This window comes from Arachis duranensis, chromosome 9, assembly GCF_000817695.3.
Source record: "Arachis duranensis cultivar V14167 chromosome 9, aradu.V14167.gnm2.J7QH, whole genome shotgun sequence".
NCBI classification, from domain to species: Eukaryota; Viridiplantae; Streptophyta; class Magnoliopsida; order Fabales; family Fabaceae; genus Arachis; species Arachis duranensis.
The window spans coordinates 110,856,750-110,881,320 of NC_029780.3; the positions used below are offsets into that span (position 1 = coordinate 110,856,750).

Here is a 24,571-nt window from a genome sequence, read left to right on the forward strand (position 1 = left end):
ATCTCCTTCAGATTCTTCTTCTTCATTTGAGTCATTCTCAAGATCCTCCCAAGCTGCCATGAGTACTCTATTCCTTTCCTTCTTTCCTTTGTCCTCCTTTTTGAGCTTTGGACAGTTTGACTTGAAGTGTCCAGCCTCCTTGCAATGATGACACCTCACCTTGCTCAAGTCTATCTTGTGCTCCTTTGAACTTGAACCCTTGTATTTGCCCTTGCTTTTCATCATCCTTCTAAATCTCCTAGCAAAAAACAAAAGCTCGTCATCTGAAATACCATCACTAGACTCACTCTCTTTTGGTTCTATTTGTGACTTGAGGGCTATTCCCTTTTTCTTTGAGTCTGTGTTTGTGTGTGTGGTTTCATATGCAAGGAGTTTTCCTCTCAGTTCATCATAGGTTATGGGACTTATGTTGTTACTCTCGGTTAGGACAGTGGCAGTGTTTTCCCACTCTTTTGTGAGGCTTCTAAGGAGTTTTCTGACCAAGGTTTGTTCTGCATAGTTTGTACCTATAGCATCAAGGTTGTTGATTATGATTGAGAATCTCCCAAATGCTTCATCAATGCTTTCTCCATCCTTCATGCTAAACATCTCGTACTCTTTTCGCAGCATATCAATCCTCGTTTCTTTGACTTGTTTAGTGCCTTCGTGTGTGACCTGGAGTTTTTCCCAGATTTCTTTGGCTGTCTTGCATCTAGACACCTTCCGGTATTCTTCAAAGCTGATAGCACAGTGAAGAAGGTTGATTGCTTTAGCATTCAGCTCTATCTTCTTCTTATCATCTTCATTCCATTTAACTTCTTCTTTTGGAGTCACCATTCCATCAGCACTTGTTTTTGTTGGGATCTTTGGACCGCTTACAACGATCTTTCATATGTTGTAGTTAATGGATTGGATGAAGATCCTTATCCTTTCTTTCCAGTAGGAATAGTTCTTCCCGTTGAAGAAAGGTGGCTGGTTGTTTGACTGGCCTTCAGTGAGGGTGTAAGCAACTGTGGTTGTGCCCAAGTTGTTTGCCATTGGATCTTTGCTCCAAGCGGTTAAGCTTGATTCTTGAGACCTCAGCTCTTGATACCAATTGAAGGTTGTGGTAGGCTTAGAGAAGGGGGGTTAAATCTATGCCTTCCTTTTAAGTTGCTGTTATGATCCTTTTTAAACAAAATTACAATTCTAATTCTGTTTAAACTCAGCAGCAGAAATTTATGAGACAATTTATTTTTGTCTAATGAATATCAGAAAACAGAACTAAGCAGAGAAGAGAAAAGCTAACACTAGCATGTATCCTGGTTCGGTTGCCTTGTGCTATGCAACCTACATCCAGTCTCCTCTACAATTATGGAAGAATTTTACTATAGTTAACAGTATTACATACACCAATTTCACAGGATTGACCCAATCCTTTCACACTCAAGTTCTAACCTAACTTGACATTGGCTATGTTAATACCTAAATATTCCTCTTAGTGCTGACCCAACTAAGAAAGGGATGCCAAAACAGGTACAAGATACAAGACACTTAACCAACCTAAAGAAATCAGAAAATAACTCTAGGCTTTTCTCTCAAGTGTTTCTCTCAGCCTTTTTCCACTCATGGCTTTTTCTTAAGCTTTCTCACAATGCCTTTTCTCTCAAGAAATTACAGAAAGATAAACTTAGAAAAGTACATTACAATCAGTAAAACATGAAGGAGATTGTCTTCATCAGCAGCCTCTTTGCTATGTGCAAAACTAGATACGCAAACCTCAGATGCAGTTCTTCAGTATTGGCCGAATGCTTCTTTGAAAAAAGCATTATCCAAGTAGAGAAACTTCTTAACAGAACAATGTTCTCACTCTCTGGTTTTCTCTCCTTGCCTTCTGAATGAACATCAAGCTTCTTTTATCTCCTTACATGTTGCTGGGTTCTTCTTCCAAGGTCAACACCTTGAGCCTTGAGCTTCACCAACCCACATGTTCACTTTTTCTCTTTAATCCTCAGAGTAGAAACTTTGCTTCTGACTTCCTCATCTTGACCGAAAGCCATAAAACAGCAACCATAGAAATCTGCAAATGGTCAACTTGATCTTAGCCATTGAAAAACTACTTGGTCCCCAAGTATCACTTGTGATTGTAGATGTGAAGCAGAATAGGGCAGAGAACAACTTTCCCTTGAATGCCATTTTTGGATAGAGCAGAGAGTTGGGAAGAAGAGAAGAAGATCTGATGCATGCAAGATGAGATGGATTACCTTTAACCTAAGCTTGATTTGGTTTGTATTTTCTGTTTTAGCTTCTGTGCTTCAAGCTTAAACTTTCTCTCTCTTGCTTCTTTGGTTACTAGCTTAGGGAGGAAGCTTTTTCTCTTTCTCTTTCTTACTTTTCTGAAGCCTTGATGTGACTTGATTAGAGAGGAGATGAACGTTGCTTCTGGTAAGGCAAGATGGTGGGAAATTGAAAATCAATTTCGGGCTTGGATCGGGTTCTTCTCTACTTCAGCCAGTTGGTGCCTTGCTTTGCTTCTTTGATGAATTTTGCTTGAGATGAATGACTTGGACTTGTCTTTATTTTTCACTTACCATTCAGCCCATTAGCATATATCTTTTGTTTGATGTTGGGCTGCTGCAACACTTGTTTTTGGCCTGCATCACTTATCAACAATAATCAAAACTAATTGGGTGATTATTTCACTAATCAAATGTTTGTCATCATCAATTTTATTAATTAATTTCTTAACTCAACAAAGGCCAGTGTGCCTTTCTTTGATTTAGTCTTTTTCATAAAGTGGAGGACTTCTTGAGCAATAATGATGTTGTCAGGAGTTTCTCGTCCCGGAATAAATCCTCCTTGAAGTGGGCCAATAATCTCCGCAAGATGAGGACGAAGCCTATTAACAAGGACCTTCGTGATGATCTTGTAAACTACATTGCAGAGACTAATCGGCCTAAAATCTTTCATAGATACCGGTGATTCAACCTTTGGAATGAGAACCAGTAAAGTCTCCAACATTCTCGAATCAAGAGTAACACCGAAGAATGCCTGCTTAACCATCTTCCAAACATCAAGACCAATGATCTTCCAATATTCTTTGAAGAAGAAAGCTTGAAATCCATCAGGACCCAGAGCTTTAAAAGAGTTCATGTGAAAAACAGCTGTTCTGACTTCCTCCATAGTAACTGGTGCCGTAAGATTATTGCAAGCTTCCTCATTCAGAGAAGGAAGAGGCACATCACCAAGGCAACCCAAATCAACATCATCCAAATGACAGAATAAGCTTTTATAGAAAGACTCTGCTTCTTGACTCAGAACCTCTGGATCAGATTTTGTAAATAATTAATCTGCTGCTCTAATTCACATTTCTTAACAAAAATGTTACCAAATACCTTCGAGTTAAACTCTAGTGAATTCTTCTGTCCTTCCGAAAGCTTGCCATGAATCCCTCTATTACCATACCACCATGACTGGTTCACAATATCCCTATACCCAGGATGAGTAGCCCAAGCAGCAACAAATCGGAAAGGTCGATTCCCTTTAGGCTGAGGACGACCTTTACAACGCACCAGAATAGGGCAATGATCAGACTGAAGCCTATTTAAAACTTTTGTATAAGCCTCTGGAAAGATAGATAACCAACTGCTATTTATACAGACTCGATCAAGCTTTTTTGCCACGTCAACATAATTTTTCACCCTCCTGTACCAAGAAAATTGCCTCCCAATAGTCTTCAGACAAACAAACCACTATCCCCTAATGAAGTAGCAAACATGTCTGCTCTTTGATGAGAAAATTGATAGCCTTTTAGATTCATGAGAAAATTTGACTTCATTAAAATCACCAAGAACAATCCAAAGTCCTTGAAAAACCATGGATTGTGCAACAAGATAATCCCAAAGGAGAACCCTTTTCTTAAATTGAGGACTACCATAAATACCACTACACCTCCAAATTAAATTATCAAAGTGAACCTCAACAGTAACACCCTGATCAAAAGCATCAATGAACTTACAACAAACACCCTTCATAGATGATAGAAACCAAATACCTCCCTTATGCCCCTCTGCTTCTACTATACCAATAGAGTGATACCCCAACCTTTCCCAAAATAATTTTAAATGATGAAAAGGGGAGTGAGTTTCAACCACAATAAAGAAAACAGGTCTAAATTTCCTAACAAGTTTCTTACAATGCACCCGGGCTAACTTATTAGAAGCACCCCTAATATTCCAAATAATCATATTTAAACTATCCATAAATAATAGGGACAGAATAAATAAGAACATAAACTCTAAACAGAATCACCAACCTCAATAGGTGATTTGTCCTACGGTACTGGCACACTCTGATCCTTAATAATTGCCACCTTCGGACCTCCTGACACTGCATCTGCCATGCTTCCATCTACTAAAGTTTTCTCCGTTGTGCCACCATTTTTATCAACTAGCGAGTTCTTAATACTTTAATTGTTACTAATATATTTGTGAAGACATATATTTTAATTTTTAATTTTAATTTTATTTTTATTTAATTATGATCAAATGAATCAACTCAATCAAGTGAACCGTATCAATAATTTATCAGTTAATTCAATGATCTAATAATTTAATTGTATGATCGGATCAATTATCAATTAGGTTCTGATAATTATGGTGAATGCCAGGTCCAACGCCTTTTGGAAAAAATTACCAACTTCTACTAATTAAGGACTTTGCTAAGTGGATAATTGCTTTTGTGAACAATGAGCTCTAAAATTAGCCCAATAAAGTAAAAATGCACTACATTTCTAAATTACTCATCTAAATTTTAATATTAGGATAACCATCCGCACACCTAGTAAATTGAAAATCCGATATATCTATTGTTTACATTATTTAATATTTTCATTGTTTACTTATACTTTTTCATTAATAAAATACTGGAGTAAACTACCATTTCTACCCACGAAAGTTGAACACGTTGACATATCTACCCATAGAAAAAGAAAATTACCATTTGTACCCATAAAATATGGGTTTCGCACAACAAAATTATCTAAACACTAAAAAATTATCCAAAACCCCTAAATTACCCTTATATTCACCACCACTTTTCTAATCTCAAATCGCACCACCATCCCTTTCACCCAACCATATAAATGGAAGAGTTTCTAACCTTAACCCTTTTCACCCAACCCCCACCCCCTTTCCCTCCAAACCACCACCCTAAACCCTAACTACCACCATCACTCAAGTATAAACACAGGACAAGTACAAACTTCAACCATGTCTTGTTGTAACTCCATTGAATGGGTAACAGATGTGATGGTCATAGGATACAGGTCTCAATCCGTTTTCACATTTGGGAACAAACCCAATAACTTCGAATATGCATCACACATCTCCGCCACTCCAACCAACCAAACCTTCACTCGGCAGTGACAGCGACGGATTCTTGATATCCTTCCTCGTCACGGTTCTTCCTCCCTCACTGAACAGTATCGACAATGATGGTGGCAGTAACACCCACCGGTGCCGTTGCCATCTCCTCCTTTGCCGATTTCTTGCGCGCTCTCTTCCTTCTAGTCCAGTAACAACGACAGCGACAAACTCAATCCATGGCGGCGACAGACCCAACGGAGCTGGCAGTAGTAAGGCGCAACGGCAGCGACAGCTCCTCTTTCTTCGGTTTTGGCTCACAATCTCCTCTTCGGGCTCTCTTAATAATGGCGACGATGATGCGATAGCGACGGCGAGTCCCCACGTTGCTGGTGCGGTCTCCCTCCTCCTCCTCTTCTCTTCTTTTTTTTCTCGGGTGGGGGTGTGTGTAATGTTTCCATGTGTGAGTTTTGGAGAAAAAGGGAGTGGTGGCTGAGTGAAGAGAGTTAGGGTTAGAAACTCTTCTATTTAGGGTGGTTGGGTAAAAGGTGTGGTGGTGGGATTTGAGATTAGAAAAATGGTGGTAAAGATAAGAGTAATTTAAAGATTTTAAATAATTTTTTAGTGTTTGGATAATTTTATTGTATAAAACTCATATTTTATAAATAGAAATGATAATTTTTTTTTCTATAAATAGATATATTGTTCAACTTTGGTAGATAGAAAGGAGAGTTTACTCTAAAATACCGCATATGACATTTGATGTACTTGAATAGTTGAATAATGTGTATTTTTTTTACTTTTTATATGCAAATTATTATTGGAGTTAAAGAAGTTAGTAACAAGTGAAATGAATATAGTATTAATTATTAGAGCAACGAATGTTGTCATTAGTATTACTTGAACAGGCTCTTGGCTCGATCATTATTCCGTTGGTCTAATAATTAATATTATGTTACTATATGTATTTTTTGTATATATTTCATGGAGTCAATTTTTGGATTTTGTAAAAAAGTTTTAGCCATTCATTTCAATGAAGTAACAAGACTAAAAGAAGAAATAAAAAAAAATTAATTTAACAGATTAAATAAAACATTCTTATTATTATTACTTTTATTTATTGTTGGCTTCTCAATCGTCTTATAAATCTATATGTATATATTTAAGTGCACCTAATTACAACCATGTTTTATATATATACAGAATACTGAATAGTATTAGTATTTAATTTTTGCAATCATCAAATAATTTTTTTTTTTAAAAAATAGATCATGGAAATGCCGCTGAAGATTTGGATTGTGATAATAAGTTTTATAAGTATAGTTCCATTGTTTTTAATGGCACAAAATCTTCCAAAAGACTATCTTAAAGCTCACAATGATGCACGTGCAGAAATTGGGGTTAAGCCACTGAAGTGGGACTTGCAGCTTACATTGCATGCTCGCAACTTCGTGAAGAAACACATTTCGGACTGCAAGGAAGGGCTTCATGATGCCACTTTTGTTGGTAATAAATATGGCCAAAATTCTGCATATCATCCAGGATCTGTGTCAGGTGTAGAAGCTGTGGCTGAGTGGCTAAAACACAAAACAAATTATGATTATAAATCTAACTCTTGCATTGATGGTACCTTTAATTGTATTGTTTACGGTCATATTATATGGCCTGCAACTACTTATTTAGGTTGTGCTAGAACCAAATGTCACAATTATGGAGGCACCCTTATTACTTGTTTTTATGACCGTACAATCCGTTCTTCACATTAGCGCCCTTGGTAATCCATTAATTACCATATTAAACTCATTACATCTTTTCCTATGCTTTAATGTAAGTTTGCACATTTTACTATGATTGTTTGCCTTGTAATTTTCTTTATGATTATCTTGGTTTAAACTGTGATCCAATGGGTTTATGATTATCTTAGTTTAGCTGTTTAGTTTTCTTGAAAACTTCATTTTTTTTAGTTATTTTTTCTTTATAAACACAAATGTGATTATTGTAAGACTCCGGATTTGGGTGTTCACTCATAATAATGATAGCAAGCAAATTATGAAGAAGGACAAGCGCACGAAGCGTCAAAGGCTACCTTCTCCACTATAGCGATGCCTTCTTCAACCTCCTCTTTTAGTGTCGATCTCACTACACCCACTACCCCAACAACAACAGCAAGAACAGAAGAGGAGGATAATAACGACGAAGACAGGGTCAATTGTTTGATCCTCCTAGTTCAAGGTGGTGGTGGTGATGGAGGCTTTTTTGAAAGTGAGATATAGGGAAAAAAATGTTCTCAGTGTCCATGAGGTAGAAGATAACAAACAGGGGCAATATGAGAATTTTGGCTAATTTTTTTAAAATATCAATGAAAATTTAAGGTTGGGAAAAATTTCGTTCTTTTTTATTGATAGTTTTGTCAATGTTTTAAATATTGATGGATGAAAATGGTTGTTTTTCCATCTTAATAACTCATTTGTTGTACATCATCAATACATAAACAGCACCCGTCTGCCTCGTTTAACACGTAACAATAGTATGAACTCTGAACTAATCTTATTATATTTCAGCATTTTTTTCCCTTTTTTTGGGAGGGTAAGATGTGTTGTTGTCTAGTTATTTACTTTCTCCTTAGAAGGGTAATTCATTTTTAGACTAATCATCTAGGGAATAAGGGTAACCAGTAGTGTTTGCTATTTACCAATGTGAAAAGCATAGTATAAGGATATCGTTTTTTCTTCAATTGCCATGAAATAAATTGTTTCTTTCAGGGGCAACTAGAAATTTAGTGGGTGTAATGTAAATTCTGTGGAAGACTTCTAAGATTATTTATCAAAATTTCGTTATTCAATCCTTGTACTTTTGAGCACTGAAGTTGCTCCTATATCGCCTTCAACAACGTTCATTAATCCTTCTGTATTGACTCCTTTGCAGGGGAGGTGATTAAAAGACAAGAAGCGTTACAAATTCAATTAGCATTCATATAAATTGGTCTGGATTATTCTTGGTTTATGGAAAGCAATGAATTTGTTTTCTTTTATTTTATTTCTTTTGTAAAATTGGTGTAAAAAATAAACATGTAGCATTATATCTATGTAATATTTTGAAATATATTGCTTTTTATTTCTCTATTACAAAACATATTTACCATGGACAAATGCGGTAAATAAGTTTTGGTTAAGTGTAGCATAGTGATACTCAATTTTGAATTTTGTTAATGGGTAATGTTAAGAAGACAGAAAAAAATTAAATTTGTTTTATTTAATATTTATTAATTTTATTTAATAAATATTAAATAATATAAATTTTGACTTTTTTATTAATTTGTTTTTGTTACGGTAAAATCTAAGAGAAGAGAATAGAGAAATTGATATTGTATATATATATATATTGTTGTTGTTGTTTGATACAAGAATTAATTTATATATATAGAGATATTACCAATTAATTTTATAAATATTCATCTATTTATATGCCCCTCAAACTCAAGTGTTAACTTTGGTTTGAAACTTAGTGAAAACAACGTAACAATAAAAAGAAACTACTGCCAGATATTAGAGAACCCAAGTTAAAGAAGATGCGAGAGGCGCGATGGCGTGCGGCACAGTAATGCAGAGGACACATGCTGACGACTTGGGGAAAGAGCGTGTGGCGCGGTGGTGCAGAGGAGGACACATGCAGCGGGATTTTGCCCGGTGCGTCTGGTGGCAGATGGAGGCTAGCTAGAGAGAAAGAGAGATTGTGAGAAGAAAAAGGGAAAGAAGGTAGCCATGACTGCATTAGGATTGTCGGGGGCGAACAGTGAAGTAGGGAGAGAGATATGACTTCGTGGTTTTTTTTCGGTGAGAGGAAGAAGAAGAAAAAGGAGGGGTGGTCTTGCAGTGGAGGGTGCTGCCGGCTGCAAAAATAGAGAATGGTTGTTCGGGTGTTTGGTGAAGCTTGATGATGAAGGTGATGTTTTGATGGAGTAAACATAGGTTTAATAGGAAAATACTCATAGGTGGTTTCTCACCAGAAAAACGATATTCTATCATCTTCAAAGAGGATATCATAACTCTGATATTATGTCATAAAATCACTCATCCCAAGAGTTTAAACTTATAAAAAAAGGTAATATTAATTGTTATATCTCTAATAATTCCCTCAAACAAGAACCTTTTTTTTGGATTTGCTTGATTTTTGCATAGATTTTCTTTTCGTCTTTAATTTGTCTTATACAATTTTTTTTTTATTTTTAGAGTTCACTAATAATGAACTCTAGATCTTTTGGATATAGAACTCTAATACCATGTAAAATCTAATAGAAGAGAACAAAAAAATTGATATTGTATATATATATATTGTTGTTGTTGTTTGATATAAAAATTAGGCTATATATATAAAAATATTACCAACTAACCATATAAATATTCATCTACTAACTTCTAACTTTCAACTACTAATCATTACTTTAATAGTTACTAAACAATTTTGTTTGTTAATATATCAATTAGCTATCATCTTTAAAGTTCAACTGAATATTACAATAACTATGATAAGTGTATACAAACAATTGGCATACAATTTCCTGGTACCTACATAGTAATTTTTTGAATAATTATCCAAATTAATCAAATTTTTAAAGTTGGACACTTTAATCTATCAAATTTTAAAATACATAAAATAGTTTTTAATATTTACTTTTGTTAAACAATATAATGTGTGAAACGTTGACTCACATATGCGACCATTAAATATCTATGTGTGCGATTTAGACAAATCAATCCTAAAAATGAAGAACAAAATAATTTTCAAAAAATTTAAAAAATCTCGACATAATTCCTAAAGATTTTTAAAAAAGAATCCAAAACAATCTCTTCGAATTACTTGTATATAATTATTTTTAAATTGATAGATTTTAATTTCTTAAATTTTTTATTTATCTTAAATTTGATTATTTATATATACCAAAAATTTTATGCATTTTCAAATCCTAAATTATAAATTAATTTAAAGTTTTCCAAAAAAAAAAAAATGAATTCGTATTTATTTTTGATCATGTAAAATATTAATTTAATTTGTAAATACTATATTCTATAATCATTCTTTAATAATGAAGAAGAGAATGAGTTAGTGAAAAATTTTTATTTAACATAAAAAAATTTTCATTTAACATAAAAATTTTTATGTAAACAATTGAGAATATTTGTATAAATGCTTATGAAGGTAACACTTTAAAACTTGCCTGCAATGCCAACCAAGTCATCTATGAAGTCAAATTTGTAAATTTTGGTAAATTACAAGGTCAATGTAGATAATTTATAAAATTCCAAAGCAAAATGTAAAACTCTTAATACTTTGCAATATTTGAACAAGAAATGTCTTGACAAATTCAAGTATTTTGCTCATATTTTTTTAAAATTTTAAGATTCACTAGGTGTACTATTGCGTAAAATAGATTTGCAGTTAAAGTTATTTGTGCTAGTACAATTAATAATTTTGTTAAAAAAATAATAGTTTTTTTTATAAATATTTTTCTAAGTTTATTTGGTATCAATATCTTAATAGTTTAGGTATATAAATAATAATTTTTATAATAGAACGACTTTCTTAGATTTAGTTGTTATTATTATGATTTCTACATCACCTCAACGTATATATCATAGCTTGGTGTGGTGTTCCATGGCACACTGATGTTGCGTGTGAGGAGTTGCAGTCACTGAATGAGGATGAGAGAGGGAGGGATGATCTTCTTCTTAGGGACCTTGCTGGTCAAAAGAAATGGAATAGGTGTCCGAGATACGAGTTATATGTGGAGAAGACTGAAGGGAGTTTGCATATTACATGCAGGTTTGTTTTCTATGTAGCTTTTCTTCTTGGTTAACTTATCATTATTCATTAGGAGTTTGATTTTGCTTTTTTTTTCTAAGTGTTGTTCGTTTATTTTGTTTCTTACAGGTGCCGGTTCGAGTTTTGCTATGCTTGTGGTGAACCGTGGACTACCACTCATGGTGGATGCCAGAGAAATTAGATGGATTAAGAGTCTCTTTCTCTATATAGCCAATAAAAGGCGTAGAGATTCGTAATTGTTACGAGAGTATGCTGCGAAATCCTTTGAAAGTGCATTTTCTTGTCTCCCTGCTTATTATGTATTATTCAGTGTTTGAATAAATGATTTCAGAGAGTATTGTCTCTGGCCATAAACTTGATTCATGTTTCTCGATCTTGGTTGCTTATCTATTATTATCAAAGAATTTCATGTTACAAGATCTGAATTCCTGTTAAAAAAAAAATGAAGCATCGCAAACAAAACGAACCAAGCTATGTCCATGAAGGGATTTTTGTTTTGATCTACGGTGTTGAACTTGGGATAGCAATTGCAAAGTTTCAAACCAATGGTTCTATTAGAGCTAATATTATTCAGTTGTTTAACTTCTAGGAACGTCACCTAAGAGTCACTCACTCAGCTACACAATTTCATAAATATGCAATGCAACAGCTTCCAAATGATCATTAATCAATCAAAACGCAAGCAATGACTAGTTTAGTAAAATGATGTAATACTCAGAATTTTCCCACAAAAAGGCCAACAACAGCAACAAAGTTAAGATAGTGTAGTAGTTGTAACAGGCATCTCAAGAACAGAATGCAAACATCTCAAATATATATATATGAAATCAAAGAGTAAGAGAATTGCAGACCGTGCTTGGTGCCAATTGCTCTGTCAATTCCAACTAGAGGGCCAGAAGCCATGAATACCATAACCAGTCTTCCAGTTATTCAAGAACACAACCTGCTTCACAGCCAAGAAACAAACCAACAAGGCGAACATCATAACCACCCTCTGAACCGTCACATTCTTCACCTTCACAAGACCCTGCGACATAAACGCCAGCAAGAGCCCCACCACGGTGTACAAGGACCCGACGGCGAATCCCTCGGCGCCGAGCTGCATCCCGGAGCCCTGGTAGAAGAACACAAGCTTGGAAGGATCGTTGCGGTCCAGAAGAAACATTGGCATCTTCCTGATGATGTTATGCATAGCTCCAGAAACGCTGAAGAAGTAAACGAAAACAGAACCCGACAACCACACTTTCGGATCATGGAGCAGTGTCTGACCCGAAACAAGCTTCTTCACGAAGAACGGAATCCAAATGAGGAACGCAACGACGATCAAGATCAACTGGTTCCTGGATAGCAGCGGGGGGCGGTGGATGGGTCCCAGGGAGATCTTGGTTTTGGACTCAACGAATTCGGCCATTGACTCAGCGAGTCGCGAGAAATCGCCCTGGTCCATGGGCTGTGAATCCTTGAAGGAATGGTTGGGAGCGATGAGGCGAATGTGTGGGAGGGCGTTGACGCCGAATTGCGTGAATGAGAACTGAGATTCCTTGAACTCGATGTCGCAGAAGAAGAGCTTGGAGCGCGAAGGGTGGGAGATGTTGTGGTTGGCGATGAAGGAGGAGGAGACGATGGAGAATTCTTGGTGGAGTTCGCGGAGGCGCAGCTCTGTCTTGTCGTGGAGCTGGGCGGCGTCGAAGAAGATGACGATGGAGTAAGGGCGAGGGGTGGCGACGGAGGTGAGGAAGCGGGACAGGGACTGGTCGTTGAGGCGGATGATACCCGATTTGGATCTGGATTGAAGGGAGAGGAGCTCCTCCACGCGCTCGTCGTTTGTGTTGGAGGAGGAGGAGGCGGTGAGGGTGGCTACGACAAGAGAGAGTACCCGAGCAGCGCCGTTTGCGAGGGAGGGGTAAGTGTGTAATTTGGAATACTTAATTAATTGTCGGTTTGCAATTTAGAAGGGTAACTTTGTCAATTCAAAGGGTTGAAAGGCTTACAATAATACAATCAAATTCAAGCTGAAAGGGGCATAGGGTTTCATTCTGGTTAGGGATCAGAATTTGGGTTTTCATTGATCAAATTGGGAAAACTCGTAATCAAATCAGGAAGCAGAGCTATTAAGCATTAACGACTGCAATGGTCTGCGAGAAGTGTTAGTTTCTCATCCTTCCCTGGAATCCATACCTAACGCACTTAATCTTCCCCCCAAAAAAAAATATTTTCCCCCTAATTTTCGTGTGTACGCTAAATTGGTGTTGCAGGTGAGAAGAAATTAGCGAAGGTGATAGTTCCAGACAAGTGGAAGGAAGGGGCCAGCAATACTACTGAGGGTGGTGGACGCAAGATCAACGAGAACAAGCTCCTCTCTAAGAAGAACAGGTACCTATTTTAACCCCAATTACAAATTATTGTTATTTATATTTTATTCTTCTTCTTAACTTTGAGAAGCATAATTTAGCTGATAGTAGCTCCATCGCTTGTATATTTTATTAGCTGATAAGCTATAATATAAGATCAACATGCTAAGAAGTTTTTTCATATTATATTTCGTAATGAAAATCTTTTGTGGGAACGTTTGAATGAAAGTGTAAAATTCAATTTACACATTTTGAATTTTAAAATCAATTTTAAGCTATAGTGATGATTATTATATATTGAAATCCCTGTAATACGTGGTACTGTTCATTCGAGATAAACTAGTACTTCCTAAAGGGGGAGGACTCATCTAAGGTACTGGCAGTGTTCATGCTTGTTAATATGACCTTCTCTGTTGGATCTATAAGTTTATATGTGTGGCTGCATCACCTTAAATACCTTGTGATTATCTTCCCCATGCTGTGGAGATATTGGTACCATCCTTCTTCCCCTTGTTTCATCACTTACTAATACTTTTGAGTGCTACTTTTGATCCAAGGTCCTTATGGTTAAGAGTAAATTGCCAGTAACCATTAAGCTACTTGGGAAACTAACCATCACTTACTAGTACTTTCCCTGAGGATTGGAATATAAGCTTTCTTCATTTACTTATGGGGAAATGTGTTTTTTAAATATATGTTTGCTATGGCAATAAGGTAGAAGATTTGCCTTCTTATTTATGATATCTTGTTATAACGAAGTAAGTAGTGTTTCTGGTTATAATAAGTAATGATAACTCTTAAGATATTGCATGGCTTAATAGTTGTCCAACAGAAACTCTTGGGAGCTAGCAGTTTTTAATAATTTTGGCCAGCACAAACACCAAATTGTCTTTAACAAATAAATTTTACTAATTCATATGTGGAAACTTTGGTAAATGTGGGTGCAAGTTGTATTAACATGTGTGCAAATTCTGATAAATACAAGTGTAAACTATGTGCTTATTGTGTGCAAATCCTGTAAATGTGGGTGCAAGTTATTGCTGGCCAAGTACTGATCCAAAATAATTATATTTGCTGGTCATGTAGCATTGCTAGTTGTCCAAAACTATCAACTATCAAGTTTTAGGGCTTATAATGAGCTATGCTCTCAAGCTAGTTCTGTTCCAATTACCATGGCAATGAGACTTGTATGAGAGTCAATGTCCTTTGTCCTTTTTTTTTTTGGTTATATTTGTTCGTATAAAATGATAATCTGTTACACCTTCTCTCTTATGATCTGCATGCCCTTTTCCCCTTATAACTTTGCTATACCTTGTATGAATATCCTTGTAATGTATAGCATTGGACTTCTGCTAAAATTGATTGCTTACAGATGGACCCCATATGGAAACACCAAATGCATCATCTGCAAGCAGCAAGTGCACCAGGATGCCAAGTACTGCCACACCTGTGCTTACTCTAAAGGTACTATTCTTTTGATGTGTTACTGAGATGTCTTACAATACGACCATACATTTATTTTTTAGTCAAATGTTTTGTATCATAAAAGTGCATTACTTTAGTCCGTTCGGTGTTGTTCCATTTCAGGAGTTTGTGCGATGTGTGGGAAGCAAGTTCTTGACACCAAGTTTTACAAACAAAGCAATGTGTAGTGTGTGTGCTGCGTGTATGCTGCATCTTTTAGGTGCCAAAGAAATTGTCTGTCTGATACTCTAGTTGGTCGTACTGCTAACACTGTAACCGAAGATGTAAAGATCCAACACAATGATAGATGATTCAATTATCTTCCTTTTGTAATTTACTTGTTCTGTTTCCTGATCAAAGACATCCCTGCCATTTAATTCCTGTTTATCGAGTTTTTAACTTTTTATGATGCTGTTAGTTTGTCTGTCTAACTAAAATCCATGTATGGATTGTCAGAATATCGCGTTCTTATATATCATTCAAGGGATGATACTCTCATTGAATATTTTGACGATTAGGGGCCTATTTAATTTGTTACCGTGTGAAAGGACGATTCGATTAGTTTATATGTCAAGTTTCTTTACTTAATTGGTTTGAGTTAAATAATAAAAGAATTACACTTACATTAGATTAATAGCGCGTACTAGGCTGCGTGAATTTATCAGATAGATTAGCCTTTAGCCCTATTTAATGAACCCCAAAAAATATGTGTAGAAGTACGCAACGTTTCACTAGAGGAATTATAGACATCTATCCCAGAAATATAATCTCGATTTATCCGAAGAAATTTATCATCATCAATAAAGAAATTATAGACATCTAGTAGATGATCATCATGTAACCTATCTAATTAACACGACTCGAATGATTAAAGAAATTTTAACTATTTTGAACCTCTACTTCATTTTGCTCCCCCTTTTACTCACCCCCTCCCTCTTTTCAAAGGTAAATTTCCGAGTCGTCCACTCACCCTTAAACCAAGGTAAAATATTATTTCTCTGCAAAACACACACCGGGAAGACTTGGTATACACTCCATAGATACCATAATCAAAACTAGGAAAAACGATAAGAAACTTGATCCGGACATCATCCGAACACCTTAAAGGCTTGAAAACATCAATCAACAATTAATCCCAAAGTAAAAAAATCAATAAAAGTATCGAGCACAGCGAAATTTAATTATAAAAGATTGATATTAAATGTAGAACGGAATTGTCAACAATATACTAGGTAGCAGAGAGCAAATTTATTATAAGGGGTCATACAAGGACCCCAATTACACTTGCACAAGTTCACAAAACACACAACCATCCAAGACACACTTAAAATCCACCACGAAGACGCAGCACAAGGTGAAGGGTGGACTCCTTCTGAATGTTATAGTCAGCAAGGGTCCTTCCATCTTCCAACTGCTTCCCTGCAAAGATCAACCTCTGCTGGTCCGGTGGGATACCTTCCTTATCCTGAATCTTAGCCTTCACATTGTCAATCGTGTCGGAGCTCTCCACCTCCAAGGTGATGGTCTTACCGGTCAAAGTCTTCACAAAAATCTGCATCCCTCCCCTGAGGCGGAGCACAAGGTGAAGGGTGGACTCCTTCTGAATGTTGTAATCAGCAAGGGTCCTTCCATCCTCAAGCTGCTTACCAGCAAAAATCAACCTTTGCTGGTCCGGTGGAATGCCCTCCTTATCTTGAATCTTGGCCTTCACATTGTCAATTGTGTCGGAACTCTCCACCTCAAGAGTGATGGTCTTTCCGGTGAGGGTCTTAACAAAAATCTGCATGCCACCACGGAGACGCAACACAAGGTGGAGGGTTGACTCCTTCTGGATATTGTAATCGGCCAAGGTGCGGCCATCCTCGAGCTGCTTGCCGGCAAAGATAAGCCTTTGCTGGTCCGGAGGGATGCCTTCCTTATCCTGGATCTTGGCCTTAACATTGTCAATGGTGTCGGAGCTCTCTACCTCAAGGGTGATGGTTTTTCCGGTAAGGGTCTTCACAAAGATCTGCATGCCACCACGAAGCCGCAAGACCAAGTGGAGTGTGGACTCCTTCTGGATATTGTAATCGGCCAAGGTGCGGCCATCCTCGAGCTGCTTGCCGGCGAAGATAAGCCTTTGCTGGTCCGGAGGGATGCCTTCCTTATCCTGGATCTTCGCCTTGACGTTGTCAATGGTGTCGGAGCTCTCTACCTCAAGGGTGATGGTTTTTCCGGTAAGGGTCTTTACAAAGATCTGCATGCCACCACGAAGCCTCAAGACCAAGTGGAGTGTGGACTCCTTCTGGATATTATAATCGGCGAGTGTGCGACCATCCTCGAGCTGCTTGCCGGCAAAGATGAGCCTCTGCTGATCCGGAGGGATGCCTTCCTTGTCTTGGATCTTGGCCTTGACGTTGTCGATTGTATCGGAGCTCTCGACCTCAAGAGTGATGGTCTTTCCGGTGAGGGTCTTAACGAAGATCTGCATGCCACCACGGAGACGGAGGACAAGGTGAAGGGTTGATTCCTTCTGGATGTTGTAGTCAGCGAGTGTGCGGCCGTCCTCGAGCTGCTTGCCGGCGAAGATGAGACGCTGCTGGTCCGGGGGGATGCCTTCCTTGTCTTGAATCTTTGCCTTAACGTTGTCGATGGTGTCTGAGCTCTCGACTTCGAGAGTGATAGTCTTCCCGGTGAGGGTCTTAACGAAGATTTGCATCTAAAAACACAAAATTGAAGATTTAATCAAACTTGCTCCGGGAAATTACAGGAACTATTAACCATAAAGCCATGATGTAATCAGAAACACGTTTCAATAACAGGCGAAAAATAAGATCGGCAAATAATTCGGTCCATGAACATATCAATCGAAGCTAAAGTAGATCGAAACCCTAAAAAAAGAACTTTCAAAATCCATTTGAAATTGATCATAAAATCAACCATAATTTCAAAAAAAAAAAACAAGAACTTATCAAATTGATCCTACTTATAGATCTAGACTCCAGAAACTTCATTAAGTGGACAAAAATTCGAAATTATCGAGAACACACCTAGCGATAGAGGTATATATTTACAATAAGAAAGAACAGGTCAAGAAGAAGAACAATCGAAATTACCTTGAGAGCTAGGTATTGCGAGAGAACGAGAAATCCTGAGGGGAAAAGAGAAATCTAGTTTGATAGAAAATGAATTGCGAAGAATGATTTGGGTTTGTGAAAAATTTATAGCGAAGGTGATAAAGATATAGCCAATAAGAATGATTTGGGTTTGTTGACAAGATGAATTTTTATACACATGTATTTAAAAAAACAACTTATATAAAATTATCATGATGTGAAATTGATAATTGTAAGTTGTTAAATGATAATTTAAGGAGTACTCTATTGTAGAGATGCAAGTTGGAAAAGATGTACAGAAAATTTATCTTTTGTGTTTGAAGAAGGGCATGTGTGACGTTCAATTTCCAAAATAGAGCAGGGTGTTAGCGTTGATGTTCCCCGTAAGCTTAGATGAAGTGAGCCTAACCGATACAGTTAAGCAGTATGAGCTGTTGAGACACAAGAGGAATGGCTGGGCCTGAGAGGGTCATTTTGGGTTTAGACTTTGGCCCAAAAAAAAGGATTGATGGTAAGTCCAAGGCTTGTGTAGTGTGTTGGAAGGGATGCATTATTTTCTGCGTTCGAGCAGGGTCATGAAAAAGGGGGCAGCCCATAGTGAATCGCTGAGTGTTTAAATGTTTTGATCATCGTAGTAGTATAAAATCGTTAAAGATGTATTTATCAAGAATTTGATTTATATACATACTAAAAGTCAAAAAGTGTTCAAGGTAAAGTCTATTAAATTTGTGTATAGTGTTCAAGTATTTTGACCACTTTATTTCAGATACACAAAATATCAAGTTAGATGGTTTCAAGAATTTTATTATAATTCTAAAAAGAAAGAAGTTATAAAATATTATTTAAAGAAAAAGAATTGCATATTTTTTATACTAACTATTTAAAGTTATAAAAAATCTATCTCTTTATATTTTTACATTGAGATATTTTAATAAAATTTTAGTAACTTTATCTCTTTAAATATAAATTTTATGAGTACATCTAAATATCTTAAATTTATAAATAATAACAAATTAATAATCTTAATAATGATAGTTTTTTTATCATATAATTTTTTTTAAGTATTGATCATCCTGCTTTATAAGTACATCTAAATATATTTAGATATTATGTGTATTATTTTTATAATTAATAAAAAATATTATTTTATACAAAAATTAAAATTAATATAACAAATAATACTTTTTACAAAAAATTCTATAATTGTAATTATAATTGTACCCTCCTTTATGACATTGTATTATTTAAGTTTAATATAAAATCATCAAATCACTATTATTTTAAATGATAATTTATAAAATAAAAATAAATTATTATTTTATTTATATTAAAATTATTTTAAATTTTAAAAACAGGTATACAACTTGTTAGAGTATTAGTTGAGTTAGTGAATTAATTTTCTATTTTAATATGATTATTTAGAATACCATGTCATGATACCATTCATCCCAAAAGCTTTAATTGATGGAAAAAACATCTTTAATACTTCATAAATCTCCATTGTACACATTGTACAAATATTCCATTAATTTCTCATACTTTCTCATATACTATATATACTACACCATTACTCTTTAAAAAACAGAATTTAGTATTATTTTTATATTGATTATTTAAAATAATAATAATAATAAATAATAATAATAATAATAATAATAAAATAAATCAATAATTTAAATCTAAAAATAAAAAACATAGGTCAATCCTAAGGTTTAGATAAGAAGTATTCAACAACAGCAAATATATGTCAATTTTATATTCTTATATGTCTGTTCCATGACCCAAATTTTTAACCTCCTCCACTTCGGGACTAACTCATATTGGTAATAATATTTACAAAATTTGAATACTAGAAAAAAAAACCTCAACCACTAATTACAGCCACATTATATTAACATAATAATTATAATTTAATTATTTTTACTTACACGGAATAATAACCCTATTAATTACCACTACTCATCTGTCTCACTCCTCTAATAAATACAGAATTTGTCCTCTTCAATGAAGTCACACATCACATTATGCAACTCATAAATAGAAAATCATGTCATAATAATAGTCTCATCTTCTTACATGTGTCTTCTACATGTATAGAAGAGTGCTCAACTTAAAGCCAATTAATCATGTGCATTATATTCAAGTGTTTTGGCTACCTTATTAGTGATACACCGAATACTAGGTTAAATAGCTTCAAAAATTTTATTATTATTCTATAAAGAAAGAAGCTATAAAATATTATCTAGAGAAAAAAAATTTACACATTTTTTGTATTAAGTATTTAAATTCCTAAAAATCCATTTCGTTGTATTTTTACGTTGAGATATTTTAATAAAATTTTTGTAATTTTATCTCTCTAAATATAAAAGTTTATAATATATGATAAATTTTATGATTTTATGAATACACCTAAATATATTAAATTCATAAATAATAACGAATTAATAATCTTAACTACAGTAATTTCTTCATCTTATCATTTTTTTAAAGTATTGATCATTTTTTTTATAAAGCACACCAAAATATATTTGAATATTATGTGTATTATTTTTATGACCAATTAAATTATTATTTTATACAAAAAATTAAAATTAATATAACAAATAATATTTTTTACAAAAAATTTTATAATTGTAATTATAATCTTATGGTCTCTTATGACATTCCTATTTTTTAATTTTAATATAAAATTATCAAATCACTATTATTTTAAATGATAATTTATAAAATAAAAATAAATTATTATTTTATTTATATTAAAATTATTTTAAATTTTAAAAACATGTGTACAACTTGTTAGAGTATTAGTTAAATTAGTAAATTAATCCATCGGTCAATTAAATCAGTGTATGGTGTCTAAGTGTTTTGATTACCGTATTCATATAAAATCATTGAAAATGTGTTTATCAAGAATTTGATTTATATACATACCAAAAGTCAAAGAGTGCTCAAGGTAAAGCCTATTAAATCTGTGTATGGTGTTCAAGTATTTTGACTACTTTATTTCTGATACACGGAATACCAAGTTAGATAGTTTCAAGAATTTTATTATAATTCTAAATAGAAAGAAACTATAAAATATTATTTAAAGCAAAAAAGATTTGCATATTTTTTTATAAAGTATTTAAAGTTCTAAAATTTTTTTTTTATATTTTTACATTGAGATATTTTTATAAAATTTTAGTAACTTTATCTATCTATAAAGATTTATAATATATAATAAATTTTATGAGTACATTTAAATATCTTAAATTCATAAATAATAATAAATTAATAATCTTAATCATGATATTTTTTTATTTTATAATTTTTTTTAAGTATTGATCATCTTTCTTTATAAGTACACCTAAATATATTTAGAATATTATGTGTATTATTTTTATAATTAGTAAAAGATATTATTTTATACAAGATTTAAAATTAATATTACAAACAATATTTCTTACAAAAATTTTTATAATTGTAATTATAATTCTACCATTCTTTATGACATTGTATTTTTTAAGTTTAATATAAAATTATCAAATTATTATTATTTTAAATGATAATTTATAAAATAAAAATAAATTATTATTTTATTTATATTACAATTATTTTAAATTTTAAAAACACGTGTATAACTTGTTAGAGTATTAGTTGAGTTAGTGAATTAGTGCTCAACATAAAGCCAATTAATCCTGTGTAAGGTATCTAAGTGTTTTTGCCACTTTATTTCTGATACACAGAATACTAGGTTAAAAGGTTTCAAGAATTTTATTATTATTCTAAAAAGAAGGAAGATATAAAATATTATCTAGAGAAAAGAAATTTACATATTTTTTATACCAAGTATTTAAACTCCTAAAAAATCCATTTCTTTATATTTTTACGTTCAGATATTTTAATAAAATTTTAATAACTTTATCTCTCTAAATATAAAGATTTGAGTAACTTTATCCCTCTAAATATAAAAGTTTACAATATATGATAAATTTTATGAATACACCTAAATATCTTAAATTCATAAATAATAACAAATTAATAATTTTAATCATAGTAATTTTTTCATCTTATAATTTTTTTTAAGTATTGATCATCTTTTTTTATAAGTACACCTAAATATATTTAGAGTATTATGTGTATCGTTTTTATGACTAGTAAAATTATTATTTTATACAAAAATTAAAATTAATATAAAAAATAATAATTTTTTACAAAAATTTTTATAATTATAATTATAATCTTATCATCTTTTATGACATTCCTATTTTTTTAATTTTAATATAAAATTATCAAATCACTATTATTTTAAATGATAATTTATAAAATAAAAATAAATTATTAATTTATTTATATTAAATTTATTTTAAATTTTAAAAATACGTGTACAATTTGTTAGAGTATTAGTTGAGTTAGTGAATTAATCAATTAGCCAATTAAATCGGTATATCGTGTCTAAATGTTTTAATCACTGTATTCGTATAAAATCGTTGAAAATGTGTTTATCAAAAATTTAATTTATACACATACCAAAAGGTAAAGTCCATTAAATTTGTGTATAGTACTTGTTCATACCCTGTCCCAATGACAAAGGCCCAGGTCCAAATAAAAGGCCTAGTCCGAAGGATTAAGCCTAGCTAAGCACCGACCTTCACATAAGAAGTCGGTGTCAGCTACGACTTACTCTAAAGAAGTCGGACATGAGATTAGCTGGCAGATAAACACTCATTCAAATGAGTAACCGCCCCTAAAATCTCTCTAACCGCTTCATAAAGCCATATCTTAACCTCCCCAAGATAATGGGACGGTTAGCATCCTAAAGATACGGCACTACTCCAACGGTGGTTATTGGCTCACCACTATAAATACACTGACACCCCTCAGGTATCTCTAAGCCCAATACTCTCTAGACCTGCTAACACCCTTGCTAACTTAGGCATCGGAGTGTCTTTGCAGGTACCACCCCCCATCCACTCACGTATACAAGTCGGAAGGAGGTTCCAGCGTGCAAACCAGCTCGGAGTCTACCATCTGCGAACGATTGGGCCAACCTACGCCATCTATTCTATTAATCTCCGGTTACCCACCGTAACATTGGCGCCGTTGTCGGGGACCCGAGAGATCATCTATCGATGGCGGACAGATCCCACGAAGAAGGCCATGTGGAGACAGATTCTGAGCAAGAGAATCTGGACACAGGCAATAACGATGCGGACCTCGCCCTCCACCAGGGAGTTGACAATCAGCATAGAGAAGGCACCTCCGGAGTAAAGAACCCGAAGGTAAATTCCTCAGAAGAGCGCGAATCAGAAAAAGGAGGACCATCCCATGTAACTGAACTCATGGGGTTAGTCCACAGCCGCCTGGAACAGTTAGAACAAGAGCGGGAGCGGCAAAAGGAAACTGAAAAGTATCTAAAAGAGGAGATGGAACGGCGAAAAGAGTTGGAAAGAAAACTCTTAAAGCTAGAATCTTCCCTCAAGAGTCACAACTCCCGCGACGAACAAGAAGAGCAGCTCTTGGGTGGAGAGGATCCTTTCAGCGAGGACATAATGAGGGCAAAAGTTCCGAGAAACTTCAAAAGCCCCGATATGGACCTCTACGATGGAACCACGGATCCAAAGCATCATCTAAGCAACTTCAAAAGTCGGATGTACCTAGCTGATGCTTCCGACGCTACGCGATGCAAAGCTTTTCCGACCACTCTGTCGAAAGCAGCGATGAAGTGGTTCGATAGCCTTCCCCCGAGATCGGTCACTAGCTTCGAAGACCTCTCAAGGAAGTTTTTGATGAGGTTCTCAATTCAGAAAGACAAGGTGAAACATGCACCGAGCCTCCTGGGAATAAAACAGGAGGTCGGAGAATCTTTATGAGCCTATATGGAAAGGTTCAACAAAGCATGTTTGGAGATTCAAGACCTGCCCACAGAGGCAGTCATAATGGGACTAGTCAATGGACTTAGAGAAGGACCCTTCTCGTAGTCCATATCTAAAAGACATCCCGTTTCTTTAAGTGATGTACAGGATCGAGCCGAAAAGTACATCAACATGGAGGAAAACGCTAAGTTAAGGGACCTGAGACATCCTTGAGTGATGTACAAGAAAGAGCTGAGAAGTACATCAACATGGAGGAAAACGCCAGACTGAGAGAGTCAAGCTGGCGACCTGGACACCTCCCCTCGATAAAAGATAGAGAGAGGGAGCCAAAGAAGAAAGAAGACCTCGGTCTCGACAGACCCAAGAAATATCACTCTTATACTCCTCTAAAGGTTTCCATAGTGGACGTATACAGAGAAATTTGTAATACTGAAAAGCTGCCGCCTCCCAGACCCATTAAGAATAAAAAAGGGGGGAGTCGCAGCGACTACTGCGAGTACCATAAAATATATGGTCACTCAACAAACGACTGCTACGACCTCAAGAATGTGATAGAAAAGCTGGCTAGAGAAGGTCGGCTTGATAGATATCTCATAGAAAGGTCGGACAGCCATGGAAAAAGAAAGCGAGATGATATGGATAGAAGAGACCCACCACCGCAAACT

At 34.7% G+C, this 24,571-nt stretch overlaps 4 protein-coding genes across 5 annotated transcripts in view; 2 read left to right on the top strand and 2 right to left on the bottom strand.

Annotated features, from left to right (window-relative positions):
* LOC107466951 (E3 ubiquitin-protein ligase RSL1) overlaps nt 1-7,023 on the top strand; it is a 20,234-nt gene extending 13,211 nt beyond the window's left edge. The window contains exon 4 of the transcript XR_008002371.1: nt 6,714-7,023. The gene's annotated coding sequence lies outside the window, so the exon portion shown is untranslated. The remainder of the gene's footprint in view (nt 1-6,713) is intronic.
* Nucleotides 7,024-11,766: 4,743 nt separating this feature from the next.
* On the bottom strand, nt 11,767-13,089 carry LOC107466846 (probable dolichyl-diphosphooligosaccharide--protein glycosyltransferase subunit 3B; the record flags this gene model as incomplete). Its single annotated transcript, XM_016085855.3, has 1 exon — nt 11,767-13,089. A coding segment is annotated over one exon (1,074 nt), but the record flags the coding sequence as incomplete, so codon positions are not given.
* A 35-nt stretch (nt 13,090-13,124) lies between these two features.
* Nucleotides 13,125-15,360, top strand: LOC107466952 (uncharacterized). The gene is made up of 4 exons (XM_016085951.3): nt 13,125-13,287; nt 13,397-13,514; nt 14,865-14,956; nt 15,080-15,360. The coding sequence occupies exons 1-4, from the start codon at nt 13,272-13,274 to the stop codon at nt 15,142-15,144; spliced, it is 291 nt and encodes a 96-aa protein (XP_015941437.1). The 5' UTR covers nt 13,125-13,271; the 3' UTR covers nt 15,145-15,360.
* A 772-nt stretch (nt 15,361-16,132) lies between these two features.
* Nucleotides 16,133-18,220, bottom strand: LOC107466949 (polyubiquitin). 2 transcript variants are annotated; one of them, XM_052254529.1, is made up of 3 exons: nt 18,052-18,220; nt 17,035-17,654; nt 16,133-16,806 (listed from the first exon to the last, which is right to left on the bottom strand). In XM_052254529.1, exons 2-3 carry the CDS (start codon nt 17,652-17,654, stop codon nt 16,281-16,283), a joined length of 1,146 nt encoding a protein of 381 aa, XP_052110489.1. In that variant the 5' UTR covers nt 18,052-18,220; the 3' UTR covers nt 16,133-16,280. The 2 variants fall into 2 exon arrangements, with proteins under 2 accessions (XP_052110489.1, XP_015941433.1); XM_016085947.3 differs by having other exon boundaries at nt 16,133-17,654.
* Nucleotides 18,221-24,571: the final 6,351 nt, after the last annotated feature.